This window comes from Theobroma umbraticum, unplaced genomic scaffold (assembly GCF_002168275.2).
Source record: "Theobroma umbraticum cultivar Fairchild unplaced genomic scaffold, ASM216827v3 scaffold_44.0, whole genome shotgun sequence".
Lineage (NCBI taxonomy): Eukaryota > Viridiplantae > Streptophyta > Magnoliopsida > Malvales > Malvaceae > Theobroma > Theobroma umbraticum.
The window spans coordinates 550,765-571,210 of NW_018397255.1; the positions used below are offsets into that span (position 1 = coordinate 550,765).

General features: G+C 32.4%; 1 protein-coding gene across 1 annotated transcript; it reads right to left on the reverse strand.

Moving 5' to 3' along the window:
• Positions 1-12,765: 12,765 nt before the first annotated feature.
• J11 (Chaperone DnaJ-domain superfamily protein) lies at positions 12,766-13,697 on the reverse strand. Its single transcript, XM_021418670.2, has one exon. The coding sequence runs from the start codon at positions 13,658-13,660 to the stop codon at positions 13,160-13,162; it is 501 nt and encodes a 166-aa protein (XP_021274345.1). The 5' UTR covers positions 13,661-13,697; the 3' UTR covers positions 12,766-13,159.
• Positions 13,698-20,446: the final 6,749 nt, after the last annotated feature.

Sequence of the window (20,446 nt, forward strand, 5' to 3'; positions counted from 1 at the left end):
CACATGATATTTTAATGAACTATTAATTACATAAAAAATAATTAACCAGCTTAGAAAAATCATGATGAGGTTTAATCTGGGTCATCTACCTCTTTAATGAGATGTGTTAAATTTGGGCAGTAAATCCAAAATTTAACCCACAACTTGCTTTGGGTTTTTAAAGTAAAACTTGTTGTTGTACTCAACCACATGCATATTGCCAAATCCCTAACCATTTTGATATATAGAACATCTAAACCCCAAAGATAATTAGTTGAACTAAAGAGAACAGGAAAGGATAAAATTGGGTTTATACATCATTTCATGCCAATCAATGGTTTTGGAAGCTTTTGCATTTATATCTTATGGATATCCCCATTCCTCCTAATCTTCTTTCAAATTTTTCCTTTTCTAGACTGATGCCCTAATCTTCCAAACTCTTTAATTCTAAATCATCAAGCTCATTCCAATTCTATGAAACAAAACCTTGCTCCCATAAAATTAGTGGAGTGGATGGACCTTTTGATTTGGATGTGAGATTACTTTCATTGATTGTACTGAGGAATGGAGCAAAAGGAAGAAAAAGGTGAGAAAATATATAACCTCAGTGACTAATCAGTGTTTTTAGAGTCTAGTTTTAGGTGTGCCTTCATAATTTATAGGTGTAATTGTTTTTTATCATATAATTGCACTAAAAGGGCCACAATCATTTTCAGTACTTGATGGTTTATGCTTTTCACAATTTAATTCTTTAAGTAATGAACAAAGAAAATGTAATTTCAGCATTTTGATTTTTAATATTATATGTTTTCCATTAATCGACCCTAATTAAATTAATAGTAACCAAATTAGTTTTTAAACTTTTATTTTAAATTAAATAAATTTTTATAATTAATAATTAATTAATTATTATTAATCAAAATATTATTTATTATTTTATGTTAGATAACGCGGGCATGAATATTTTCTTGTAGTGGTCCGCATGTTTTCTGCGAGACATGCTTTCCATCTATTCCATTTACATGGTCGATGAATATTTTCCTTTATTTTATTTTATTTTATTTTATTTGTTTATTTATTTTTGAAGAAATATAATTTGTTTTTCATATAATTGGATTGGTAATTTTCAAACCAGTTGAATGACAAAAATTCCTTATTAATATAGGACAATGCAGATGCACATATGTAAATCATGTAACAAATTATTGGAATATGTATATACTTTTTCTTTGAAGATTTCGATCAAATGTTATGAGTAATATATATATATATATATATATATATATATATTAGTTTAGAAGATTTCATTCGATTTTATTAAACCGTGTTGAAAATTGTTGTGAGGTGTCAAGCTTAGGGAAACTAATTAAAAGAGAAATTAATATTTTAATTAGGCTATGATTTTAATAAGAGGATTTTATAATTTGGGTTTTCAAAATTTGTTGGATTTAATAATTTAACAAACAGTTTCCAAATAAAAAAATATATATTTTTTGTGTCTTTGCCAAACAAAATCATTAGGTTCACTTCAAACGTTAGCCAAATTATTGCCATTGATTCCCAGACAGAGAGGGCTCACATGACCATTTTTTCCTAAAAAATAATCATTTCATTTTCGCTCATAAAAGGCAATAATAGCACTTCCTTTTAGGTCATGTTCAGGAAATACCAATGCTTGTTCACCCTTTTTTCATATATACATATATATATATATATATATATAATTTAGGAGGTAATTAATATCAAAATTTGATTGATTTTTATTTATTTATTTTGATTTGGAAGAGAGGCAAAAAGGATTACTTAATTACCAATTAGAATACCTTTGTTTGCAGCATGCAGGGCAACATTAAAATCATATGCTTATTGGCATGCAGGACTCTTCCAATGAATTTATTCATAAGCTTCTTCTTCATCAAGAAGCTAGCTTGACACAGCATTCGATCAACAGAAACAGCAGGCCTCCATCCTTTTATTCCTTGCACCCATGGTTGTGGAAAGTGGAAAACTTGTTATACAATTCGGGCTTCTTCCTTTCTGAAACCAACATAAAGATGGTTAAGTTTACGCTTGTTGGAGTTTCTTAAAGAAGCTGCGTATATATAAATATATGTTAGCTTTACACTTCTTCAAAGCTCAGAACGTTTTCCAAGATCAAGCGCCCTTGAAGGTGACTGATAACGTTTCTGAAATGATACCAAATGACCAGGAAATGATTCAAATCCTGTGTAGTTGATCAAGAAACTAATTCAATGATAGCTATCTTATCTCTGAGAAAGAAGTATGGAGTTGAAATTAACACGACCCAGAGTTTCTTTTTTTAATTTTGAAGAAGTAAAAAAGCTATAAATTGGAGCAAGAAGGGTATGCATCACACCTATAGTTGAAAGACTACCGATGGGCAAAAGTTGAAAAGTGAATTCCGTTGCACAGTTGATATTGACAATTGTGCTATGATATGTTAAAAGCTATGCTAATTCTTCAAGCTTGTAATGACTTTGATTTTTGTTTTGCCCACAAGTTTTCTTCTTCTTAATTCCTCCTCTCTCTTCTATTTTACCCATCAGAGGATTTGATGTTTTTGTTGATCTCAGAGCGGAATTATATCATCTGATGCTACTCCCATGCCGGTCTCGTACTGAACTTCTCTATCTCTGGGTAACTGCCACACATTCCCGACATCAAGGTGCAGGAAAAGCCATAACTGTAGTAAGAAGATACATCGTTACTGACAAGTCAAGAGTTTTTACATCAGGCTGGAGATCCACACAAGCAATTCCTTGAGGACCCCATATCGTCCATTAAATCCTGAAAGTGCCTTTTCCTGACAGAAACAACGATGCTTATCCCCCGAGTACAAACGACCAAGGATGGTTCCTACCTAGTCGTAGCCTGTCAGACGTCTGAATCTGATTTAAGCATCAAATCTACCTCCCTAATCTATATTCTCCAAAAGAAAAGACCGTAAAATTTGAAGATTTCCATCTTTTTTATATTTACATCTTGAAGAAAATCTGATGGTACACCTTTTTTTTTGTCTGTTATGCAAATGGATCATTACCTTTAACAAGGCAAAACAAGAAAGAGAAGTAAAGAAAGTGAAAAAGTGATCATATCACCAACTTTCTGCTTTGTTACGGACTCGAAAGACGGAGAGTGCGTGAAATGCGCCAAATACTTCCCAATCCCATCATTCGGACATGCTTGATTTGGGTCCAGTTAAAGTCTCTTTAGCTTAAAGGGTATCTTTTAATCGAGGAAAGGTAGCAGCCAGGAAGGAAAGAAAAAGCGAAAACAATGGCGAAAGTGCGACTCGAAAGATTTTTGCATCTGTTTACATATAGTTAAGAAAGCTGACATGTTAAGAGAATATTGGGAAATTGACGGCCTTGGGGATCCTTTTTCCAGGGGATTTCGGGTGCGATAATGGTGCAGATTTGGTTCTGGTATCTGCAATTATCAGTTACCAGCAGAATCCAGGGAATCTATGTACAGACATCAATAAAACAAGAGGAGCAAAGACAAGATCTATAGCATTTGGCTACATCAGGCAGGTCTCTCCTTTGTCCCAACAAAATTGGAGCTGATCATTCAGGAGTGTCTCTCCAATTTTCTTCAACCAATCGAAAGTCTTGTGCAATGTGTAATAATTTGTAGGAAAAAGGAAGGAAAGAAAGCAAAGAAAAAAAGGGTGGGAGCAGAAGGAAACTGGTGACGGAAATCTGACAAATTAAAATGCCAAGCATTAACTCTCTTCCACTGCCCACAGGCCACAGTACTTGTTCAATAATCCAACCATTCTCTTTCCCTCACATATTTTATTGTTCCACTCCTATCAAATGAAGGGAGTATAGGCTATTGGACGTGTGAGTGATGCTAGTTTGCACATGTTTGGCAGCTTGTTAAGCGTACGTCTTTCCTGGAAGCAACCCCAGATATGGAATTTGAAATACTTGCTGAAAACGTCCCAATCCAAACAAGAACTTGATTTATAGATGGTGAACCTTTTACTCCATTAATTGATGAGCAAATAACAGTGCAATATGGATAATACTAAAAGAAAAAGAGATGCTCCATATTTTCTCGCACTTTGTAAAATTTATTGAAAATTAAATAAAATAATATTATAAAAAATATTACGATAGTCTTATTTTTTTTAAGTCTCAAATAATTTGATTAGGAGACAAAAATTAAATATCCTTAAGTTTTCTTTCTCTAATCTAATTTAAACTCGAAATGATTGGAATAATTAGTATAGTTTACTATCACTGTATTATATTATCACGTGTTATCATGTGTGAAACACATGTATGCATAAAAGCTAGTTGAATAAACCTTTTCTTCACTAGAGCTTTACCCTCTAAAACAAGTTAGATAAATTTCTCGAAGGTTAATTAACATGACAACTTGAATACGCTGCATTGCCTACAGCCACGAAACCATGGGGTCTAGGGGATTTGTCCCATCCCCCTAGTTGCCAAGCATCCTCCCTTGAAACACTGCATATCTTTTGCAGGCATGAAGGTTACAAACTAACTACAGACCGATACAGTAAATTTTTTTGCTGTTTCCATGAAGCTGCCTTGTCCATGCGTGCCAATTGTCTTGGGTCAATCCTATGGTTCTAAAAACATCAATGGAGAAGCAATCAAACAAGGTACAAGGATTTATATGTACACACAACAAGATAACATCAGTTTTTCTGCTTATCATGGAAACTGGGCATATGCCAAATACCCCAAATGGTTTGTAGGCATGGCCCCCCTTAATTTCCATTTTTTTTTTCAGAATGGACCACAAAAAGTAAAGGGTAGAACTCTCTAGTTTCTGTGTTTTATCTCCTAAAACAAACCAACTCTCAGAGACTGGCAAAGGTCTCTTCTTGTTGTATCTGAAACTATACTTGAGAGATTTGTGGTGTCAGTGAAATGTCCAGCCATCTGCATTCCAACCACTCAAAGCTCAGCGTAGGTGGACTTAATAAAATCATTTTGGATGAACAAAATTCTCAATTATCTAACGCAAAACAGCAAAAAAAAAATCAAAGAAAATTGCTTAAAACAGGCTAAAATATATGGTAATAAAAAGCCAAAAGCTATGGTTTTGCCTCTTACATCTCATTGTCTTTCAAGCTATGCTCGCCATTCTTATGAACTGAAACATGCAAAATATCCATCTTGAAAAACTTTCAAAATAAACATATGAGAGTTTCATTTGGCATTCTGTCAATCTTTTGGCAGATTTAAACAAGGAGGGGTCACCTTTTCTCCCATTTTAAAGAATATAGTACTAAATTAGGCTGCATAATCACTAGTAGGACCAAGGTTTGTAAGTCCGTTAAAGTATAAAGAATGCACATGCACCCATATGATCAAAGTCTTACTTAACTGTAATTTTCCATCTCGAGTCGTGAAGGGTTGGTTACTTTACAAATTTTCTTTGTTCACACCATCAGATCTTCACTCATTAACTAGCTAGCTAAGTACTCGTGTTTTTCATGGATTTAAGCCCTGCCCGGTACTCTCCTTTTCACCATTTCATTTTAAGCAATTGAAGCACAAAGAAGCTCTCTGCCACTCCTGGAAGAGTACACCAATTCCATAATGCAAATGTGTGGATCATGAGAAATTGACCTCCATTATGTTTCAGGGAAAAAGGGGGGACAGAGAGAGAGAAATAACTAACAAGAGTACTTTTTTTCCCAGCCAATTTCAACATTGTGCTAACAGAGATGCAGCTGGTTTGCAATACTTCCATGCATGTTAAATTTGCCTAATAGAAACATATACTGGGGGCAAACATTTCCCTACATGTCCACTGTGTCGGTTCTCTCTGTTTCAACCTTTTCCGTCTGTGACCTGTGGAAGTGCGGAATCCATCTCGCCCGATTACAGCCAGTAGGCAGGACAAAAAAATGAATTGGATGCATCAAAGTTAGAAACATTTTCCAGTTACAAGTAGACACTTTCTTTGCTTTTCGACTATTCCCTTTTACTCTATTCACACCATGCAATTGTGTGCATGGAATCGTGGATACATAAAGGGACAGATCACGTCAGAGATATAGGTTATCTTTGCTTCTGATTCCTTTGGCAAGATATATATTACTCAATAGGGGTCCATACTCCGAGCTTTTCTGCGAACAGCCAAGCCCACAACTGCAATTGCTTTTTGGAGGTTTCGAGGGTAATACTTGGATGTCTTTCCTGGAAGTTTTAAAATCCATGATAGAGCTTGAAATTGACAAACGAAAGGGACGTGCACTTAGTTGAATTTGAACCGCTGTATAAAATCCATGATAGAGCTTGTAATTGACAAACGAAAGGGACGTGCACTTAGTTGAATTTGAACCGCTTTCAGGTCTTTATAGGTGCTGGAATTTTCTTGACCCAGTTGCATCAGCTGGAAGCTCAGAATCTGTGGGGTAAAACTACATGGATAAGAGTAACAAAAAAGGGACAGAAGGTTAAGAAATATGCATGTGTAAAATGAGGACTTAGACCCATACCACCGACTGCAAGATGTGTGATAGAATATGATTCTTGAGACTAAAGAGAGTTAATTAAGTACGGATTCTGATTCTGGGGTTTTGATTTCTTATTAGAACATGAATGTGACCCACGACATGGAAATGGAATCAACATCAAGGTGACAATTCCATATTGTTTTCTTCTTCGATGAATTCATACACCTGTATGGTCATCTCTCAGACATGAAAAATAACCTAGCTTTTCGACATCCAGAAAGGATTTATCCTTCTTTGCTCTTCTTTCTCTTGACCTCAGCCTTTTCTTTTTATTACCGTTCTTTTTCATATTGGCCTACTGATATGGACATTGATTTTCCTTTTGTAGAGCAAAAAAAGAAAGATTCCTTACTGTTATCAACATCCTAAAAATTTCTTGATATGTGCATGTGGATTATTAGCCAGCAATCAAGAGACCCTTGGATTTATCTCACAAAAATCCCACAAAGACCGCAGAAATTTAATTAGTAACCAACGTGGTATCCTGTATTGAATAACGTCAGGTTTGACAAGATCGTTGGCGAAATCGTTCGCTGTTTCAGGAATGTGTTTGATTTTCCAGCTTTCTCGATATGCAATGCAAAATTCTTTCATCTCCATGGAGTAGAAAAAAGGATTCAGGATCCATTTTACCACGTTTGAAGATTTACTTTAAGATAAAACTTGTTGTCACTATAATACTCTACTTCAAGTTTCAAAATGGCAAATCAAAATTCCGACGCCCTCCCTCCCTTAATTAATTAGTAAAAGAAAAAAAGGATGCTGAAAAATTAAGGAAGTGACTTGCAACTACGACTTGCTATCCGCAAATGTCATCTGATTCCATTGCAGCAGCTAGCTAGGTCCCTTAGCAGCAAGCAATGACATGGCGTTTCGATGTGTCACCATTGTTGGGCTCAACACGTGGGTCATCGTCCTTGAGTAACTGTCGGCCGAGTCTGCTTTAAACACTTGGGCCATCTCCCATCTGATTGTCCCATGGCTCCTGGCATTGATGCTTTCTGACTGTCACATGTATCATGTTGCTCGTACTGACGAGGAGTCACGGACACACTACAACAATTGTACTGGCCAAAATTGAGGCAAAAGGAAAGAACATGAATATTCCTAGGAGAAAGATTCATCACAACTGGCCTCTTACCCTTTACCTAGCTTAATCAAAGTGGAATTCGATTTCAAGCTTTACGGATTCCAACTTCTAAGCGAGATGTAATCTCCATGGACCATGGCTTCCATTTATGCCTACTTCTCAGCTAAAGATGCAAAGCCCCCCTTACCTTAGCAAAACTCAAATTCCATTCACAAGCCATACTTTTTCCTGCATCTTTGCCATGATGGGTTGCATTTAAGAATGAGTTTATGGAAGCAGAGTCAAAACCCACCAATCATATCCCATCTGCTTAGATTTTAAAGCCTCCATGCTTGTTTTATATTTTGTTCAACTCCAGTCTTTAAGTTCCAACTTCCAACTATAGAAAGAACCAAAAAAAGAGTACGATTCCTTGTTGGGAAGCAACCGTTCACTTGCATGCGCTACTATGCAATTATGGATACTGATGCAGCAATAATGCAGCAGCCAAGTCCCGACGCCAACAGATCAATGTTTTTGACAGGGCTTTGCGATGTACCACCATCCTTGGGCTAAAGCTAGCTGTGGGTCATTCTTCCTTTAACCTAAGCTCCACAGTTAATTTCTGGCATGGCTTCCTCTATGTCTATCCGATGCTGCTGCTCAGAACGCCTCGGAGCAAGGATTTTCACGGCTTTCCATTGGGTACACTTCCCAGTGGAAGAAGGAAGCTTCCCTGGCCCAATCTTTAGGCCCATTATTCATTGCTTAATTATTCTCACAACCCCATGTTCTAGAAGCTAGAATCTAGATGATTGGAGGAAGCCCTCTTTCTCTTCTGCCGCCAAGCTTGAATCTGAGTACAAACAAACAATTGTATATAGATCACGTGTCCACTCACTTTTAATTAGTTATTATCAAATCTAATTAATTCAGATGATAACACAAAGCACCTTCCTGCCTGCCATGAACTCTAAAAAGAAGGGTTTGTTTATGCAATATGGGTTTTAATTTTGATCTTAAGACTTCAGATTTTTTTTATATATATAAAGACTATAAACTTTTTAATAAGAATTAATTTGTCCATCTCAATCTACACAATTCATATGGAAAAATCATCTCCTTTTTTTTTTTATTAAAAAATCTTCTATTTTTTTCCGTAAGCTGAACCTAAAGTTTATCCATTTCGTAGATTATAAAGTTACAAAGTCTGAATTAAAGAGAATAGATTAAGGGTAAAATACTAATTAATTAATATGAAAAATCAAATTATAAATTCAATAAACTATATCAAATAATTGCTCAACGGATGGTAATATTCTACATTTAAATTATATTAAATTTTAAATCAATTTCAATATCAAACCAAGACAATAATCTATCTAATTTAATATATGTTTAGTTTTAATATTCATGTGATACTAAAGTGATGTTGACGTAAATGGTAAAAATATTATATATATATATATATCATCATATTACATCAATATATCATATTATTTTCTATTATCATATGTCAGTATGTTATATTAATACCATGTGACATAAAATGATAAGTGATATTTTGATTAAAAATAGTTAATCAACTAATTTGACTCAAAATGAGAATATAAACACTTAATTGAATGTAATAAAAAAATAAAAATTTATTTAAATTTTAAAGAATACTTTAAAGCTTTTTTTTTTTTTTCACATATCATACCTTATTTAATAACTCTATCATTTTCAACTACAAAAAAACTAAATAATATGTTTAAAGTGTGTATCTGAGAATCAGCCTCTAACAACTCTAAGAAAACAAATAATAAAAACAATTTATGATTGTTAGAGACAAACTAATAATTGAGCAAGACATGTTTGTATATGAACAGGAAAAGAATAATAATTATATGATTAATTAGTATAAAAATGTTGGTTAACATTTTCGATTAAAGTCTATGATGATTCATTAAATTTATTCTTAATATAAGAGTGTAATGTTATCTTAAAACGTCTAGAAGGTTTTGATGAATAGTCACTGTCATTAGTAGCAAAATTATTCCACGATGGAATAGCAAGTTGTCTCCCATCACAATCAAGGGTTTCGGTCCACAACCATTACCTTTGATTATGCAAGCTTTCATGGAAGGATTAGGATGGTGGCCTCCACGTAACATGGACGTTAGTGAGAATTGGGTTAAGTCAAATTTTAGGCACCAGAAGTTTTTGGTTCAATCATTTAATGATCTTATAATCAAGGTTATGATATAATTGTCAATTAGTATAATACTTAAAAAATATATAAATTATTTTAAAAAGTTTTTATTTTTTTATTATATTTAATCAAGTCTTTATATTTTTATTTTGAAGCTCTTATAATATATGATGTTTATATGACATGATAATATGGCATAATTAATTGTAATGTAATATATTGATATATTATAATTAATAATAACGTAATAACGTAATATGTTAATGTAAATGATGACAAGGTCATGTAGCATTTTCACTATCCAAGTCAGCTTCACGTTCGTGCTTTGTAAGTATTAAATGACAAATAGTATTTTGATTAATGATAATTAGATCATCATTAATTATAAAAACGTATTTGACTCAAAATAAAAATATAAAATGTATTTAAGCATAATAAAAAAATAAAGATTTATTTAAATTTTCATAAATATTTTAAGAGTTTTTTCGAATATTATCTTTTTATTAATTATCACAAAAAAACTTTACTAACAAATAATTTGTAATTAAAGATTGTACGTGTGCAGACCTACATATATATATTTAAAGAAACAAAACAAAAAAAAAATTACCCAAACATTAAATAAAAGAATAATCAAGATGATGAAGAATCTAATCATATAATTAAGTGATAAGTCAAATGGTAGCAATGGTTCTAGATGAGTTGGGGGCAGAAACTCAGCCAAGAACTTATACCAGCAAAATTTAATTTATATTTATACACAAAGTAAAATTTAACCACCAATTGAAAAATCAATATATATTCTAAATTGCTAAACCACTTAAAAGCTTTCTTAATTTTGCTGGTTGAGGAAGCAGTCGTGGTAGACAGTTAGGATTAAGCTTTCCATCAAACAAGTAGCCATTTTCATCTTAATTATATGAAAAAGATTTAAGCTTCTTTTTTTTTTTTTTTTTGGAAAGCAATATCACATTAGTTGAAAATTGGTCGCATGAGGAATACGATGGATTTGTCGAAGTTATTGAGTTTTATTGAGTAATAATTCCCTCCTTTGTAACAAGTATAGAGTCAGTTTAACTGTTCAAAGAGATGTAGGAAGTGTGCCCTGTGGACTGATGATACTGCTTCTGTAAGGCATGAAGGGTAAAAATTTCAACCTAGGAACTATTGGAATCATGGGAATTAGGCATTGAGAAACTTGGGATGACAAAATCTGTACTAGCTTAATGTCATTCATGCAACAAAGGTGAGGCTGATGAACTTCAAGTTGTCAGCTTCAAGCAACTGTCGGCAAAAGAGACCAACCCATTGCCCAAAATTTCAACAATCTTGACCCTTTCAAAATTGTGTTGAGAATTGGGATCAACGTGATTATCTCCCTTTGATCAGATTGTAATTCCAGGCTAGCTTGGCAGCAAGTTGTCACGATCAGAAAACAAGCATGGATGGACTTTCGTCTGTCTTGCTTGAATCTGACAGAAGGCAAACTTTGTATAGGATTTTCTTGCTGTTTACCTGGAGCAGCAGACTCTGTCTCTGTCTCTCTCTCTCTCTCTCGGCCATTCTTTGATAAATATGTTTGAAAGTTTGAGCACAGATTGTTACAGGATGTCACTCTTTCGATTAGAAATTTCAAGTGACAATAGGGAAATTGAATCGAAGGACCCCCATAATGGTGAAAAATCAAATCTCATTCACTGCAGTTGTATGTAACTGGAGAAAAAGGAAACCAATTTGTTGACTCTTCTCTTTCCAGTAGAAGACAAATATAGCAGTTAAATCGTATGCAGGAACATGTTTAGCAGAATAGAAACTCTGGTAACTTTTTCTTGACATTTCAGGCCTCAGAATTTGTCCAGATTCCCTCATTTTCTCCACACAAAAAATAATCAAATCAACAGAAAGAAGCAAAGGATGATAAGAATTGGTCAGTCTGATTGTGGTTCAGGGTCCAATTCCTTGTCAAAATTAATTGGCCTATGAATCAAAACAAAAGGTTCTAGAACATTAATCAAGCAACAAAGTTATTCTTCCAAGTCAGACACGCAAATCCATGATACTTCGTATGGAAATTGTTAGGTCTGCCTTTTTCCAACGTGATGGTCCCTTTTGGCTCGTCATTTTCCATCCCCAAACAAATTCAAGAATGAAAAGCTCTCTCTCTCTCTTTATTTTTCTTTGCGCCTGCAATTGACTTCTTGCATGCACTCAATGGGAAATGTACATTATCTTCTCATGCTTGTCTTTCAATTTTTTTAAAAATTAAACTCTTCTTTTTTTAAAAAAAATTATGTATCAATTAATAAATCAAATATTCAAATGATTCAAATAAATAACAAATTCTAAGACAAAAGTTACTCAATTTCAGTTATCTTTTATGACATGTTAAGCACCATTTTCAAAAATAATAAAAATAAAAGTAATGTTACGTGCTCCTTAAACATAGGATTACTATCCTATTCATAATCTGAGTCTTAATTCATTAATAAAAAATTAATTATATGTTTTTCTAGTAGTAAATGATTTTATTGAAAATCAATTGAGAGGTAACAATAACACAAATTTGGTCTTGAAAGTCTACGTTTGATTCCTTGAATTAGGTAATTTTCTTATAGTAAAAAAAAATGCTCCCTAATAATAAAGACTTTTATGGTTCTTTATCAAAGGTTACTACAAAGAATGTTCCCTTAATACTTGAAAAGGGACGTGAAGTGGTTCCATTTCCATACTTTTGTTAACCATTTATTTGTTGTTTTAACATTAATTAAATTATTCATTAAGACAAATCAAACTTTTTCATGATTAGCATAATTTTGTCACATAACATGATAATTAAAAAGAAATTTTGTTTTTAATTTCACTAATTTCCTTCGTCATAATCCTAATTAGTGAAGGTTTCATGTAATTAATATTTTTGTTTTATTATTATAAAAATAAAATGTTAATGAAATGGAATATTAACAAAAAGGGAAATTACTAAAAATTGCCATCACAGCATATTTTAAAAGTTTTTGCTATAAATTTTTTTTCCCAATTTTCCATAGATTTTTCACTTACAACTCAAAATGAAAACACTTTCACCACATGATTAAGTAATTACACAGCTAATATTCCTTTGTAATTGTAATTATGGTAAACTGTAAAAGTACAAGGGGGTTCATATTTTCTCAGAGTGGGTCTTCTGTGCATCAGTAACCGCAACAAGGCGGAAAAAAAAGAGCGGAGCTCTTACGTGGCACAATCAACGCCTCTGATTTCTCCGACGACTCTCCGGTCGGTTTTCTTTTCCGTTAGTGAATCAGTTTTCTTTTTACTATACAGATTATGGAAATTAAGAACCGTCGAGTTCAGCTTCCAGCTAGGTAGGGTGATTCGGAGAGAGTCGACTCGTTTACCAGCACTGATCGGTCTCCCAACTCCTCCCCCTGTGTCCGGAAAACCTAGAAGCGGAAGTCAACGGCCGTTGGCGTCTCCAGATAAGCTTACTATCGTAGACGGCTCGTTTCTCGGGGTCCGATAAGGTGCTGTATGCCGCGTGGATCTTCATGAACTCGTCGGCCGATGAATCTTTCCGATCGATTGCCGCCACGTCCGGATGGCAAACTCTCGCCAATCGGCGGTACGCCGCCTTGATTTCCTGGTTCGAAGCACCGACGGAAATCCCTAATACCTCGTACAGCGACGAGCACGCTGCCATTCCTGGACGACTCAGGTAACCGCTCGTCGAACCTTTCGCTTGATTCGAAGTGTAAGTGTTGGTGGCGTTTCCGGTGGTGGTGGTGGTGGTGGTGGCTGCGACGACGATAGGTGCTTGGAATCTGGCGCGGGAAGATGACGAAGGAGAAATTGGAAAAATGGAGGGAGAGGTCGAGAGGGGAAGAGAAGAGAGCATGTTACCAATTCGGCTATCGTGCTTCGAGAAACAATCGGCGGGTTAGGGGGGTAATATATAGGGAGAAAAAGCTTAAGGAAACTTTTCATTTTTAATTTATTGACTTTTAACCACGGTTAATTGAGTAATAGCCGAATTAATGCTTATCCGATTCGCGGTGGACGAGTTTGGTTTGTAACTCAGCGAGTGAACTCTGCAACTTGAGTTTTTTAGCTTTACTTTAATTTTTTTTTCCTTCTTTGGTTTAATAGCTGCTTAGTTATATAAATGTTTTTCTTTTCTTTTCAAGAGTACCCTTCTATTTTTGAAAATATTTTTTTTATAATTTTAATTATTTTTAATCAATAAAAAATAATTTTAAATAAAATTAATTTTAATAAAATCGATCTATATATTTAGGTTCATATCTCAAACCGATTTATATCTTTTGAACTTTTTCACCTTATCATTCATCTTTAGAGAAATTCTTTACCAAAAAAAAAAACTTTTAAGCATTTTAAATATTTTGCAGTAATTTTTTATACACAAAAAAAAACTTTTGATGATTTTGAGTATTTTTTAACATTTTGGAGTTATTTTTGATACATGAAGAAAAACTTTTGAGTTTTTTTTTAAGTAGACATATTCGTTGATTATGCTGTTAAATGTAATATGTGTATTGTTTGAAGGTGTTAACTTTGTTAAATGAAATTTAGTAGTTTTTGTGATTTTAAGGTATTACGTAATCAATTTTTGGACATTGCATGATTAGTTTTTAAGCATTGTGTTATTATTTCTAGGCATTGTATGACTGATTTTTAAGTATTGTGTGACTAATAGAGAGGCATTGCTTGACTAGTTAATAAGACAATGCATAACTAGTTAGTAAAGTATTGCGTGATTAATTTTTAAGTAATATGTGACTTAGGTATTGCTTAAAATCAATCACGTAATACTTAAAAACTAATCACACAATACCTAAAAACTATAAATGTAATGATTAAGTCACATAATACCCAAAAATTAAACTTATAATACTTAAAAACTAGTTACACAATACCTAAAAATTAGTAATACAATGTCTAATAACTAATCGATTGTCTGCTCGCAGTTAGGTTTAAGTTATCAAAGTCATACAGTGTTCTAATTTACAAATATGTCTAATCAATTTCAATCCTTCAATATTGAAGTTCTATGAATAAATCAATAAATTCAAGAACTTAAAATATATATTTTAATGTCAGTTATTTGGAATGATGAGAAAGAGCTAAATGACGAGATAAATAGTATTTAGTAAGAGAGAAAAATCAAGATTTAATTTTAAAATTTTTATCTGGAAGGTGAGATAGAGAAAACATAAATTATTTTAATTTATCTAAAATTATTTAAACATAAATTAATTGAGTGAAAAATTATTTTGCATGAAAATGAGTTGTTTCTAAGTCAAAATCGTGGACCAATCTTGTAAAGTTGATACTAAAATTTTGGATTGCAAATTAGTTCATGTCGACCTTAATATCAACCCTATGGTCTTGCTTGATCAAGGATCAACTTGAATTTTATAATTTTTTTAAAAATAATAATTAAAACAATAATATTCTATAATCATATATACATGTAAATAACACTCAAATAGCGTATCAGTTTCAAGAACACTATATAAAATTTCATACATGCGCGTTATAATTTATTGATTTAGAAATTCATTATTAAGTTTTATTATTCTTAAATTCTTAACATTTTATTTAGCAATATTTGTAATTTTTTTCATTTATTCATATAGCCTTTGCAATGGATATAAACATATTAAATAATGCTTTGACTTATAAAAAAAATTAAATTAATAAGTGTTTTAAAGTTGAAAAACAAATCTATTTCATTACTAATTCTGTAACACTAAATTATCATTTCATGCATTATATCTTATCATTGTATGATGAATCGTATAAATTAAATAAAGACATACTTAAGGTTTGATTTCATGATTATTATTCTTCTAATGATTAAGGTTTCAATCTGTCCATAAAAAAAAATAATTATAATAATAATAATAATTCAATTTTCTGTCCCAACATTAATGATCATCTGTTTCTGCAGAAAATGCATAATTAACTTAGAATTTTCATTTTGAAGGAATTGTTGCCTTTATTTACAATTTAATCAAATCATCATAATTTGGTGATGGCCTTAGGCTAATCACCAACAGCTGCATGCGCCAAACGATGGCTTTTGCTTCCCATTTTTCAAAGACGTGTCAACTCCTAGCTATAGCTATTTCCTAATGTCTAATTTAATATAGAAACAACTTTAGAACTAACATTCTATTTTTATTTTAATTAAAAATATTAGCTAAGTAAGTTCACATGAATAGCTTAGGGTTCACGAAATTAATCTACAGGACCACAGTGGTTGAGCTTCAATCAATGCAAACTTCTCAATCTTTGTTTGGTCACAGTGCTTAATTGTTGTACGTAAGGCTTCAGTTGATTGATACTTTTAGATTTTATTTTTTATTCTTTTTTTGTTAAAATTAGATAAAAATATCAATCAAATAGAAAACAAAAATATTGAGGGATTGCTCTGCTCGTCTTTTATTCATCATTTAATTTCATGTCTAACCATTATAAGTAAGGTTTCAGCTAGTCAATACTTTTGCTTTTTACTATTTTGGTGTTCTATTCATTTTTTATTTTTTGCTTTTCTTTTTTTATTCATTTTATGTCAAAAAATTAAAAAAAAAACAAAATAAAGAGCAAAAATATCAATCAAACATAAAACAAAGCTATTGGGAGACGGCTCGCCTTCCGTTCATCATTTAATTTCATGCCTAATCGTCATATGTAAGGTTTCATTTGGTTGATACTTGTATTGTCTGCTTTTCACTATCTTGGTGTTTTATTCATTTTTTTATTAATTTTTTTTGCTTTTCCTTTTTCATTTATTTTAGGTCAAAAATAAAAAACAAAAATATTAATCAAACAGAAAACAAAAAGTATCAAGAGAGAGTTCCCCTTCAATTTATCGCTTAATTTCATGCCTAATCATTATATTTAAGGTTTGGTTTAGTTAATACTTTATCATTAACTTTTTGGTTTTTTTTATTTGGGTATTCTTCTTTTCCTTTTTTTTTCCTCTTTCTTTGGCCTTTTTAATTATCAGAAAAAATGATAGTCGCATGCAACTACTTAATACATGAAAAACCCATATAGCTTGAGACAAGATTTATTTGTACTTAATTCAAGTAATTAATAAAAATTTTAAAAGGTAATGCAAATTATTTGAAAGAATACAAATACGAACAAAAACCAACAAATTTAATCTGAATTTTATATACATATATGTGTGTGTCCGACAATTATTGCATGATTCAACTTAATAGCATTTCTCTTTCTTCTTGTCCACCATTACTTTCCTTGATAAAAAAGGGTAGGAAAAAAAATCTTTTTCTTTTCCACTTTATTTATTTATTTATTTATTTTTATGTCCACAGAATAAATATGGGGGTCGCATTCGATCTAAGTATTGAATGGATACATTACAGCCCCACAAGCACCTAGCAAAGATTCTTCAAAAGAAAGAAGACATAAAATGATATAGATTTTCTTTGGGATTGAAAGGGAGATATTGTATATGTCTAGAAAAATAAAAAAAAAAAGATAATTTTGAGTGGTATTAAATTTATATATATATATATATATATATATATATATGTATTATTGCATGTTTGCGGTACTCCTTTCCTTTCCAGATAAATGGGACTCAGAGAATTTATGGAAAGTGCCCACTCTCTGTTTGTCACCATGCACTCACCTCTCATTTCAACTCCACAGTGAATCCATCTCTCTTAGCTTTAGATTCTCCTTTGATTTTTCTTTTCTGTCCAAATAAAACCAAAAAGTCTTACAACGTGCTTCATCATTTTCAATCACTCTGCTTTTCACGAAAAGAAAAGTTATTCACAAAATATTAATAAAAAATAAATAAATTACAAAAAATATAGATAGAATTTGCCTGTAACTTTTTATTTTTATTAGAAAGTCACATAATTTGCTTCCCATTTCTCAATAGTCCCTCTATGTTTGTTTAGATTAAAAAAATGGCTATTCGATCAGGAAGTTATAAGTCAATGATTAACTAATAAACTAATGCAATTATCATGGTTTCAATTCCCAGCTCTAGGGGCAACCAAGAGACACATATTTTTATATTAGATAGATGCCCCATTTGGCCATTTAGACATCTCCTTAATCCTTTTCAAGCCAAGGTCACTGCAAATCAATGTGTACTTTGGTCCCCAAATTTGGCAACTTCCCATTGCCCCTCTGACGTCGACAAAACATGTTGCCTGGACACAAATTTTATATAGATATAATGAAAGAATATAACTTGTAAAAGACCTTGGAGGGTTCAGCTAGCCAACTAAGCAAAATTAGGTAGACACTGATATCTTCCAGGTTACCAATCAGGTTTTGACAGAAATTCCATGAGACGCAACCTGGTTCTGCGATTGGAAGACATTTCTAGCATCCAGAATTTTACTGATATATGTATATAATTGAGGTCTAGATCATGTCTTAAACGAAGCCAAAAAAGAAAAAGAAAAAAAGCTACTGAATGATAATTGTAAGAGCTTGCTGGTGGGGTACAAATGTTTTGATCAATTGGCAAGAGATTGCTGAACGTTCGAGTTGAAAATTGTATACTTTGGCCCCCCAATTTGGCAACTTTCCATTGCCACCAACGTCTACAAACATGTAGTCTAGTCACAAATTTAATATAGATATACGTTGTTCTGCCTTTCTTTTTTTTTCCTTTTGTTTTCTGGTATTTGTTGATGCCAGATGTCTGTTTGCTGTCAAGGGTTGGCCTATGGCCAATCCTTTTCTGTATTCTTACAGAGTTTTAATGAATTCCCACTATATAATGACAGAAAATAACTTGTAAAAAGACCTTGAGGTTCAGCTAGCCAACTAAGCGAAGAATACACTGATTCTGCAATTGGAAAACACTTCTTCTAGCATTCAGAATTTTACTGATATAAGAATATAATTGAGGTTTGGATTATATGAAAAAGAAAAAAAAGGAAAAAATGAATGATAATCATAAGAGCTTGCTGACAGGCTAGAAATGGCTTCATCAGTTTGGCAAGAGACTGCTGAAACGTTCGAGTTGAAAATTGTCTCTGGGTCACTGTCGGGTTGATTTGTGCTGTTGCCCAGTAGTTGACGCTGATCTCCATAGACGTGAAACATGGTCTAACGTCGTTATTGGTTTCCTAGTGGCTCCATGCCAACTACGAGCAGTCACCCCGCTTCGAGTTCTCCCATGCCGTAACATCAGATTAATCCAATAAGAAGGGAAAAGTTAACCTTTCCATGGCGGATTTCAACACCAGCAAATTGGGTTTTTTGGTCTGTCAATTGATCACGACATGAATCAAGCATTTCCATTAACCTTCCAATCGCTTCCATCCAACATGGTTAATTATCTGAGCAACACACTTTCTTTGTTTGTATATATATATAAGAATGATGCTTGTTTTAACCTCTTATAAGGCAGCGTCTCAGCATGGAATTGCTTGCTAGCCCGGACCTTTTTCTTAGTGTATATCCACACCGGGTCACTTCCGAAAAGGATGGGTGAGAATCAATTTGGAAAGTCAATGAACTATCATCAAACTTATTAAATATTATTACTGTTTAATTATTACATGTAAACCCACATAAACAAGTCGTAATTATCTTGTCGGCTGTAGACCAAATAATTATTGGCGTAATTTGTTTTCAATGATTAAGTTATATATATATATATATATATATATATATTAATATATATGAGTGCTGATAACAACATGATTTTGGATACATGCATGCATGGGAACCAAGATTTATTCCTTAAATATATTGTCTTAATTTTCATTATTGCATAAGTAGCTTCACATATTGTTATTCTTGAATAGATTAAAATTTTGGGTATAAAAAATCGATCCAAGTAGTTGAATAAATCGAATCAAACCGAAAGTTTCAATGAATTTATTTTATGAGAATTGATTAATGTTCAGTCCTAAACCTAAAAACGTTCACAAGGTACAACTCTTGAATTTATCATTCTTAATTTCTCTAAGAATATTGTCATTTCTATAAAATTTTAGACGAACTTTCTTTACATATCAAAATAAGAGGCTACTATTTAATTATAACCAATTTTTGAAAAAGTATTTGAACAGTTAAAATTCTTATTGCACACTCTCTTTTTTTTTTATAAAATTTAAAGAACATGAGAAAGAAAGTTCTTTAATTAGAGCAATTTTAAACACACAAAGCAAAAACAGATATGGATATGTGTAAGAATTTGTTTATAAAAGACTAAATCACATCTATATATAATCATAGTGTTAAGTATGGAAAATTCATCCTAGAATTATTTTCCAAGTAAATATAGTCAAGAAATAGAAATCAAAATTTGAAAATTCAATTCAACAATAAACTTGGTTGGTTTTGGAAGAAGTGTGATTGTACAAACTACAAATCATCCTGCTTGTAGAGAAAGACCAACAAATAAATAAATAAATGCAAGGAACTTCTCGCTTTGCGTCTAAACATTTCGATTACACGCCCAATCAAAAACAGTCTCGACTAAACCCAAGGTCCGGCTTAAACAAATCATCAGCCCAACTTAGGCTGATTAGCTTCTTTGCCCCAGAATAGGGTCCAAAAATCTCTTGCTCGAAATTTTATTATTTGTCAAGATATCCGAACCTTTTAAATATTGAATTAATATTTAAATTATTACTCTAACCTTACAAGT